Source organism: Papio anubis, chromosome 16, assembly GCF_008728515.1.
Source record: "Papio anubis isolate 15944 chromosome 16, Panubis1.0, whole genome shotgun sequence".
Classification (NCBI taxonomy): Eukaryota; Metazoa; Chordata; class Mammalia; order Primates; family Cercopithecidae; genus Papio; species Papio anubis.
This window is the reverse complement of record NC_044991.1, coordinates 631,401-642,026: the sequence shown is the minus strand read 5'-3', so window position 1 is coordinate 642,026 and position 10,626 is coordinate 631,401. Positions and strand designations below refer to the sequence as shown.

At 47.4% G+C, this 10,626-nt stretch overlaps 1 protein-coding gene across 5 annotated transcripts in view; it reads left to right on the top strand.

The window, feature by feature from the left end:
• The first annotated feature begins 1,196 nt into the window (after positions 1–1,196).
• MOV10L1 (Mov10 like RISC complex RNA helicase 1) overlaps positions 1,197–10,626 on the top strand; it is a 72,401-nt gene continuing 62,971 nt past the window's right edge. For all 5 annotated transcript variants that reach the window (XM_009217548.2, XM_009217551.2, XM_009217550.2 and 2 more), the window contains exons 1-2: positions 1,197–1,376; positions 3,531–3,715. In XM_009217548.2, the coding sequence (XP_009215812.2) occupies positions 1,280–1,376; positions 3,531–3,715 (282 nt within the window). In that variant the 5' untranslated portion in view covers positions 1,197–1,279. The remainder of the gene's footprint in view (positions 1,377–3,530; positions 3,716–10,626) is intronic.

Sequence of the window (10,626 nt, the reverse complement as noted above, 5' to 3'; positions counted from 1 at the left end):
GAGGACAGAGATGAGAAGACCAGGGTGGAGAGAGTGTGGAGCAAGGATCTTTTAGTAGAGCCGGGGTTTTGCCATGTTGGCCAGGCTGGTCTCGAACTCCTGACCTCAAGTGATCCACCCACCTTGGTCTCGCCAAGTGTAAAGATATTTTTAAAATAGAGAAAAATCAATGAAATCAAGAGATTTTTTTAAAAAAAAATCAATAAAATTGATAAATGTAGACTGATCAAGGAAAATGAGAGGGATGAGATAAATTACCTATGTCAAGAATGAACGATGGTTCATCATTATGAACCATACAGACAATAAAAGGATAATAAGAAAATATGCTGAACAACTTTATGCCAATCATCTGACATCTAATAATTGGATGAAATGGACAAATTCCTTAAAAGAATTACCAAAGTTTACTCGATATTACCCTGATAACTTTAATAGCCCTCTAGCTGATGCAGAAGTGAACTTCTCATTAAAAACCTTCCCACAAAGAAAACTCGAAGCCCAGATGGGTTCCCTGGTGAATACTACTACAGTTTTTAGGGAATAAGTTACACCATCCTACTCCCTGGTCACTGCAGGCCCAGCTTAAACCGACCCCAAACCAGACAGACACAGAAAACGGGAGGTCGGCCACAGAGCAATCTGCTTCACCAGCACCGTCCCCAACCCTGGACAAAGCGTTACCAAGCTGAGTCGGGCAATACACGAAAAAGATACGAATTGCGACCAAGTGAGTTTTCCCAGGAGAGCCAAGCAATGAAATTCCCTATACAGGCTGAGATAAAAAGCTACAGGATCATTTGAATACACGTAGAAAAGTGTTGCAGAAAATTTCACACCCACTGGTAAGAACTCTTGGAAAAATAGGACTAGAGGGAACTTCCCCAACTTAATAAAGAACACCAACAAAATACGACTCCTAACATCACTCTGGGCGGTGAAAGATCGCGCACTTTTCCCTAAGGTGTGGGCGGCAAGAAGGCGGACCCCCGCGAAGCTCCGCCCACTCACGCGAGGCCACGCCCGCCCTCCCGAAGCCCCGCCCACCCGGCGGGCACAGCGCCTTGCGCGCCCGGCATGACGTCACTCCCACCAGGCACCTCGCCTCGTCACGCGCTGCCAGGCGCCAACCGCCGCCCTCTATACGGGTCCCGGCTCGCGCGACGACCCCAACGCGCATGCCCAGGCGCGGCGACCCCATTGGTCGCGGGCGGCGGGAGCGGCGCGGTCGCGTGCGGGCGGCGGCGGCGGTGGCGGCGGCCGAGGCCGGGCGAGGGCCATGTTGAGCCTCGCGGCCAAGCTGGTGGCCTTCTTCTGGAGGACGGCGGACACCGCTAGGGAGGAAGCCGGGCGGCTGGAGCCCGAGCTCGCGGAAGGTGGCTCGCGGGAGGCGGCGGGGCGGCCGGGCGGGAGGCGGGTCCCGGGCCCTCGCGTGTCAGTCACGAGGGAGCCGCGCCCCGAGGTCTTTGAGTGCAGTGCGGCGGGCGGGAGACGCTGGGCCCGGCCTTTCCTCATCTCCCCTCGCTCGCCTCAGAGGCTGCGGAGCCCACACGCCCCCGCCCTGGGCGCCCGTCCTCCGTGAGGTCTCGCCGGTGTCACTAGCCCCCCTGGCCGCCCTCACTTTGTGTTTCTGCGCCGAGCAGCTGCCGAGGCGCCTGTCCACGTCGCTCCTCCCTGTGGGCAGCGCCACCGGCGGCTGTGTGCCTAGAAAGCCCCGGAAAACGCGGCCCCGCCGACCTCGCCTGTCCTTTCAGAACGCGCTGCGCCCACGCGCGCCTGGGCCTTGCCTTGCTTCCGAGCCCATCTTCCTAAAGCCGGGGATGCGCTCGGATTCCCGCACGATTCCTTTCTCCCGAGGTGTTTTTTTGTTTGTTTTTTCTGGTTTTTTTGTTTTTGTGAAACAGAGTTTTGCTCTTGTCACCCCGGCTGGAGTGCAGTGGCGCGATCTCGGCTCACCGCAACTTCCGCCTCCCGGGTTCAACCGATTCTCCTGCCTCAGCCTCCCGAGTAGCTGGGTGTACAGGCACCTGCCACCACGCCCGGCTAATTTTTGTATTTTTAGTAGAGAGGGGTTTTCGCCATGTTGGTCAGGCTGGTCTCGAACTCCTGATCTCAGGTGACCCACCCGCCTTGGCCTCCCAAAGTGCTGGGATTACAGGCGTGAGCCACCGCGCCCAGCCTCTCCCGAGGTTCTGATGGCTTCTCCCGATGTTTCCTTCTTTTTTTTTTTTTTTTTTTTTTTTGAGACGGAGTCTCGCTCTGTCGCCCAGGCTAGAGTGCAGTGGCCGGATCTCAGCTCACTGCAAGCTCCGCCTCCTGGGTTCACGCCATTCTCCGGCCTCAGCCTCCCGAGTAGCTGGGACTACAGGCGCCCGCCACCTCGCCCGGCTACTTTTTTGTATTTCTTAGTAGAGACGGGGTTTCACCGTGTTAGCCAGGATGGTCTCGATCTCCTGACCTCGTGATCCACCCATCTCGGCCTCCCAAAGTGCTGGGATTACAGGCTTGAGCCACCGCGCCCGGCCCGATGTTTCCTTCTATGGGAATGAGATCCACGGTAGTGGATCCCTGGTTGCCTTCTGTGAGAGAAACCAGGAGCAGGCTTCAGGAGGGGAGCTTCCTGCTGCAGGCAGCGTGTTCAGGGCCTCTGGATCCACAGGGGCCGATGCCTGGGGGGGCCGGCGCCTGGGGGGCCGGCTGTGTTATCTGGAGCACTTGCTCCGCAGATCTGGGTCTCTTCGGTAGAACGCTCTCAGCCTAAGCTGGAGCTCCAGCTCTTGGCAGCGCCAAGATTCCTTGCCTGTACCGTAACCGGCGCCCCACGTTCCTCCCGTGGCTGGGAAGCTGCAGGAAAGGCGCGTTCAGAACTCAGGACCATGGCTGCAGCAGTAGCCAAATGGCTGAGGGGTGCCCTGCTCCTGGGTCAGACTTGCCTGCCCAGCCCCGAACCTTTTCTAGCAGCATATTTGTTGAGATTCTCTAGTTTTCTAAGGCTGCTGCTGATGGTGATGAAAGAAGATAATCGATAGCGCTAATAAAACCGTGCATGCTAGTATCTCCCAGATGCTGATATACGTGGCAGTTTACGTAGCACTTAACTTGTGTCAGCCACGCAGAGGTCCATACATGCATGTGTGTTCTGCCACTGAACCCTCCAGCAGCTCCCTTGGGTAGTGACGATTAGTCTCCATCTTACAGATGGCAACAGGCCCAGAGTAGTTAAGGACCTGGTCCAGGGTTACACCAGTGGCGGTAGAAGAGCTGGGAGTCAACCCCCGCAGTCTGCTGTGGAGTCAGGGCTGTCACCTCCACAGCCACTACCTGTGCCCTTCAGAGGAAACTGGGCTGTCTGCCCCCAAACCCCACGTTCCAGGCACAGCACTCTCTGATGGGATTCTCTCTGTCTCAAGTCAGCCCGTTAGGCGACAGTCCTTCATGGAGGCTTTTGCACTCTGCCTTTCTCTGGTGGGACTTCACTGTAGTGTGCCCTTGCTTTTATGGCCAAGATAACTTTTGTTTACCCATCTCAGGTGACACTAAGCTGAAAACTGTACGGGGTGTCGTGACAAGGTACTGCAGCGATTATGGCATGATTGATGATTTGATCTACTTCTCCAGTGATGCTGTGACTAGCAAAGTGCTTCTGAATGTTGGACAGGAAGTGATTGCAGTTGTGGAAGAAAATAAAGTGTCCAATGGACTGAAAGCAATCAGGGTAAGGTTTGAGTTCATTTGGGAACAGTTTTTCTTTGCCACAGTACTTTATGTTGTTTTCCTTGGGTTTAATCTATCAGACATGACCCGGCCAAGGGAGAGAGAGTGGAGTATACCTTCAAGGGGATGCTTTTGCTCTGTATGATTTCTGTTTTAAAAAATAAACAGACTGGGTACAGTGGCTCACGCCTGTAATCCCAACACTTTGGAAGGCTGAGACAGGCAGATGACTTGAGCTCAGGAGTTAGAGACCAGCCTGGGCACCATGGCGAAACCTTGTGTCTACAAAAAAAAACCTCCACAAAAAGTAGCCTGGTGTAGTGGCACATGCATGTAGTCCCAGCTACGTGGGAGGCTGAGGCGGAAGGATTGCTTGAGCCCAGAAGGTTGAGGCTGCAGTGAATTATGATCGCATGACCATACTCCAGCCTGGGTGACAGAGCAAGACCCTGTCTCTATAAATAAATAGCAGTCATTGTAAATCATTCAAACAACATAGACATGTATACTTTAGAAAGTAAAGCTTGCCTATGAATTTATGCTGTGGAAAACATAGCAATTATGTATCTATTATTTTTGTGCTTTTTGAACAATTTAATGGTTATCACCAAAGTTACATCAATAATACACTAATTTATATTCTTAGGAGCAGAATGAGAGGCTGCACTTGATTTGCATTTAAGCCTTAAGTATGGTAACTTTTCATGTTTTTTCTTCTTTTTTTTCTGAGACGGAGTCTCTGTTGCCTAGGCTGGAGTCGGCTCACTGCAAGCTCCGCCTCCCGGGTTCACACCATTCTCCTGCCTCAGCCTCCTGAGTAGCTGGGACTACAGGCGCCCGCCACCATGCCCAGTTAATATTTTTGTATTTTTAGTAGAGACAGGGTTTCACCGTGTTAGCCAGGATAGTCTCGATCTCCTGACCTCGTGATCCACCTGCCTCGGCCTCCCAAAGTGCTAGGATTACAGGCGTGAGCCACCGCGCCTGGCTTCATGTTTTTTCTGTGAATTATTTTTGTGTCCTTTGTTCACATTTTTGTTGAGTTCGACCTTTTCTCTTGTTAAAGCTTATATATTAGGGAAATTAGAGCTTTTGTTTTGTTTCGTTTTGTTTTGTTTTTTGAGACAGAGTCTTGCTCTGTCGCCCAGGCTGGAGTGCAGTGGCGCGATCTCCACTCACTGCAAGCTCCCCTGCCTCCCGGATTCACGCCATTCTCCTGCCTCAGCCTCCTGAGTAGCTGGGACTACAGATGCCCATCACCACGCCCGGCTAATTTTTTTGTATTTTTAGTAGAGACGGGGTTTCACTGTGTTAGCCAGGATGGTCTCGATCTCCGGACCTCATGGTCCGAGTGCCTCAGTCTCCCAAAGTGCTGGGATTACAGATGTGAGCCATTGTGCCCGGCCGAAATTAGAGCTTTTTAAGGAAAATTATTATATAAAAGTGTTAGGGCCGGGCGCGGTGGCTCAAGCCTGTAATCCCAGCACTTTGGGAGGCCGAGGCGGGTGGATCACGAGGTCAGGAGATCGAGACTATCCTGGCTAACATTGTGAAACCCCGTCTCTACTAAAAATACAAAAAACTAGCCGGGCGTGGTGGTGGGCGCCTGTAGTCTCAGCTACTTGGGAGGCTGAGGCGGGAGAATGGCATGAACCCGGGAGGCGGAGCTTGCAGTGAGCCGAGATCACGCCACTGCACTCCAGCCTGGGAGCACAGCGAGACTCCGTCTCAAAAAAAAAAAAAAAAAAGTGTTAGGAATATTTTCCCCAGGATCATCTTTGACTGTGTTTTATAGTTTCATTTTTTGTAGTTAAGTGTGCCTCTTTTCCATGTAGCTTTTGGATGCTGTAAGAAGCCTTAGGGAGGCTTATTCCACTTCTTATTTCTAATATTCAGATTTTACCCTGAAAATTGTTTATTGACAATTGGAATTTTTTTTTTTTTAATTTTTGAGACAGAGCTTTGCACTGTCACCCAGACTGGAGTATAGTAGTGCCATTAGCTCACTGCAGCCTCAAATTCCTGAGCTCAAGCGATTCTTCCACCCTAGCCTCCTGAGTAGCTGGGAACACAGGTACACACCATCTCACCTGACTAATTTTTAAAATTTTTTGTAGAAATGGCATCTCTGTTGCATAGGCTGATCTGAAACTCCTGGCCTCGAGTGATCCTTCTCCTCGGCCTCCCAAAGTGTTGGGATTACAGGCATAAGTCACCATGCCTGGCCTGTTTGTTGATATTTAAATATTTGACCGGCCTGGAATTTATTTTAGTGCACAGACTGAGAGAGGGAACCAGACATTGCTTTCCTAATGGCTAGCCAGTCATCTGCATTGCTCACTTTTTCCCTGCTGATTTGGAAAATTCTTTAATCATGCACCAGAATCCCACCTGCATGTGATGTGGTCCTGATGCTTATAAGGGGGTCTCATGGCATGGGTGCTGTGATAGGTGGTGAGCAGGTTTCCCTTCCTTGCTCTTATTAGCATATGGTATTTTTCTGGCTCTTCAGTTGTTCTGGATGAGTTTTGGAATCTTTTTGCTTCTCCCCCTCTGCCCAGATTTGCTTTGGGTTTGCAGATTTGCACTGAGTTTATGGATTTCATTTAGAATAATTGATATTTGGGTGATGTGAAGTCTTTTCCAACAACACATTATGTTTGTGCATTTATTTAAGTCTTCCTTTGTATTCTGTTTTTGTTTCTGAGACGGAGTCTCGCTCTGTCGCCCAGACTGGAGTGCAGTGGCGCAATCTCGACTCACTGCAAGCTCCGCTCCCTGGGTTCACGCCATTCTCCTGCCTTAGCCTCCCAAGTAACTGGGACCACAGGCGCCCGCCACCATGCCCAGCTAATTTTTTGTATTTTTTAGTAGAGACGGGGTTTCACTGTGTTAGCCAGGATGGTCTCGATCTCCTGACCTCGTGATCTACCCTCCTCAGCCTCCCAAAGTGCTGGGATTACAAGCGTGAGCCACCACGCCTGGCCCTTTGTATTCTTTTTATAGTTCAATAGTTTTCTTCATTTAGGTCCTGTGAATTTCTTATTAAATTTATCTTCAGGGGTTTTTATGTGTTCTATTAACATCATTTTCTATTGTATTTTCAAATTTATCTTTTTCTTCGTATATGGGAAAGCTTTTGGTTTTTAAATGCAATTTGGAATCTGGCAAACTTATTGAGCTATTAACTACTTTTTAAAAACACTTAAGATGGCCAGGCACAGTGGCTCACACCTATAATCCCAACACTTTGGGAGACCAAGGTGGGTGGATCATCTGAGGTCAGGAGTTCAAGACCAGCCTGGCCAACATGGTGAAACCCCATTTCTACTAAAAATATAAAAGTAGCTGGGTGCGGTGGCACACGCCTGTAGTCCGAGCTACTCGGGAGGCTGAGACAAGAGAATCACATGAACCCAGGAGGTGGAGGCTGCAGTGAGCCAAGATCGTGCCACTGCACTCCAGCCTGGGCAAGACAGAGTGAGACTCTGTCTCAAAAAACTAAATAAATTAAATAAAATGCTTGAGACGTACTTTATTATACTATTATAGTTAGTACCATCTAATGCTTAATATCATCTTTCTCAAATTAAGAAAAATGCATACCCAATAAAATAATTCAAAGTCTAGAATTCCATCATTCAGTATGGTAGCCACCACTCATGTGCAGCTGTTTAAATTTATTAAAACTAAATGCAACTTACAGCCAGTCATGGTGGCATAAACCTAGAGTCCCAGCTACTTGGAGAGGCTGAGGTGGGAGTTCGAGACCAGCCTGGGCACATAGAGACCCTGTCCCTTAAAAATAAATGAATGAAATTATTTTCTCAGTTTCCTTGGCCACATTTCAAGTGCTAAATGAAGCCTAGTGACTACCAAATTGGGCAGCACACATTTCTGTCAGCTCTGGCTTAGAGACTGAATACAAAGTGGAAGAGCCTCCTCCATGTTCCCCACCTGCACGTTCATGCTGCAGACCTGATGCTCTGGGTTTCTGTTTTTACCTCATCTGGTGGGTAGTGGAGTCACTCGAACAATATGCTTGTATCTTTTATTAATTCACCAATGTTAGTATTTATGGACTTCCATCATCAGAGATGTACAACTGGCTTGTTCACACTACCCTCTTTCCCTCTCCCAATTTTTTAATTATATTTTTTCCTCCAAAGATTTCCTTTTGAACTTGAAATTACACCATAGTCCTCATGTTTTTATGTGTATTTAAAGGAGTACTCTGGGTTCAGAGTCTTTCAAAGGGGATCTGGAACTCAGAACCTGTGGAGATGATGTTTGCCTCATTCTCTGAGCTGTGGTTGTGTAGCTCACACGCAGCCTTCCAAAGCAGGTTCTCGTACCAAATTCCTGTTGATTTTAAGACACACCATTAATTTGATAATGAAAATTTAAAATGGAAACATAGGTCTTGAGACTCATTCTGATCTCAGAAATGTGAGAATGTGGAAAAACTGGCCCCTGGGTGTCCAGCAAGTCCCAGCCCCTTTGGTGGTCAGCTACCCTTCGCTCGTTCCATCTTGTTAGGAATGCAGGATCTTTTTTGTTATGGTGAAGAGTGTTCGTCTCTACTCACAATCTTGCTTTTATAAATTAGTAATGGATTTTTCAAGTACTTTTCAGTATCTTCCACATGATGCCATAGTTTTTGTCCCTTTGAACTGTTAACATGGTTGGAAAATATGAGCAGTTTCTGTGTTGTGAGCCGTTCTCACTTGACGAGAATGATCCCCATTTAGTATAAACCTGAATGTACTTCTGGATTTATTTTTTATTTAGGTATTTTTCTTGTGGTAAAATATGCATAATATACCATTTTAACCATGTTGAAGTGTACGGTTCAGCGGCATTAAGCACATTCACATTGTTGTGCAGCCATCACCACAATCTGTCTTCAGAACTTTTTCAGCATCCCAGTAGACACTCTGTACCATTAAACAGTTATTCAGTGTTCTACTTTATGTCTTTATGAATTTGCCTATTCTAAACACCTCATATAAGCGGAATCATGTGTCTGGCTATTTGACTTAGGTTTTCAAGATTTGCCCGTGTAGCATGTATCAAAAGTTAATTCCTTTTTTATGGCTGAATATTCCATTGTGTGATTTTGTTTCTCCATTCATCTGTTGATGGACACTTGGGTTGTTTCTACTTTTTGGTTGTTGTGAATTGTGCTGCCATGAACAAGTGTCTGTCTGAGTCCCTGTTTGGTTCTTTTGGGGCTATGCCTACGAAGAGAATTGCTGGGCCACATGGTCAAGTCTGGGTTTAACTTTGTGAGGAACCAGATGTTTTCCACAGCAGCTGCACTGTTTTATGTTCCCACCAACGGTGCATGAGGTTTCTACTTTCTCTGTATCCTTGCCAGCATTTGCTATTTTCTTTTTCTTTTTTTTTTTTCTTTTGGCAGTAGCCATTCCTCGTAGTTGTGAGGTAGTATCTCACTGTGGTTTTGATTTGCATGTCCCTAATGATTTGTGAGGGCATCTTTTCGTGTGCTTATTGGCCATCTGTATATCTTCTTGGGAGAACTGTCTACTCAAATCCTTTGCCCGTTTTGAAATTAGGTTGTTTTCTTGTTGTAGGAATTCTTTATATATTCTGGATATTAATCTCTCATCACATACTTGATTTGCAAATATTTTCTCTCATTTTATCAACTGTCTTTTCACTTTCTTCATAGTATCCTTTGATGCACAGATGTTTTAAATTTTGGTGGAAGTCTAATTTGTCTCTTATTGCCTGTACTTCTGATGTCACAGTCAAGATACCGTTGACTAATACAAGAATATTAAGATTTTTTTCTACTAAGAGTTTGATAGTTTTTGCTTTTAAATTTAAGTCTTTGATTCATTTAAAAAAATACTTTTTGAGGCAGGATCTCACTTTGTTGTCCAGGCTGTGGTGCAGCAGCACAGTCACAGCTCACTGCAGTCTCAACCTCCCAGGCTGAAGTGATCCTTCCACCTTAGCCACCTGAGCAGCTCGGACTATGGGTGTGTGTCACCTCACCCAATTTTTGTACTTTTTGTAGAGATGGAGCCTCCCTATGTTGCCCAGGCTGGTCTCGAACTCCTGGGCTCAAGTGATCCGCCCACCCCATGCCTTCCCAAATGCTGGAATTATAGGGCTGAGCCACCCCGCCTGGCCTCTTTAATCCATTTTGAGTTAATTTTTGTGTATGTAAGGTGTAAGATGAGGGTCTAACTTTATTATTTTGCCCATGGTTATTTTTCCCAGCACTATTTTTTTTTTAAAGACTGCACAATTGCAGTTTATCGAATGGTCCTTGTCAAAAATCAGTTGACTGCACATGCAAGGGTTTATTTCTGAACTCTCTTTACTATTCCATTGGTTTATATTTCTCTCCTTACACTGGTGCCACACTAGTTTGATGACTGTGACTTTGTAGGAAGTTTTGAAATCAAGGGATATGAGACCGTCAATTTTGTTACTCCTTTTCAAGACCATTTTGGCTATTCATGGTCCCTTGAGATTCCATTAGAATTTTAAATGGGTTTTTCTATTTATATAAAAATAGACCCATAGGACTTTGATAGGGATTGCATTGAATTTCTTGGGGTTTTTTTCGTTGTTGTTGTTGTTCTTTTTTTGAGACGGAGTCTCGCTCTGTCGCCCAGGCTGGAGTGCAGTGGCCGGATCTCTACTCACTGCAAGCTCCGCCTCCCGGGTTCACGCCATTCTCCTGCCTCAGTCTCCCAAGTAGCTGGGACCACAGCCGCCCACCACCTCGCCCGGCTAGTTTTTTGTATTTCTTAGTAGAGATGGGGTTTCACCCTGTTAGCCAGGATGGTCTCGATCTCCTGACCTCGTGATCCGCCTGTCTCAGCCTCCCAAAGTGCTGGGATTACAGGCTTGAGCCACCGCCCCCAGCCTGTT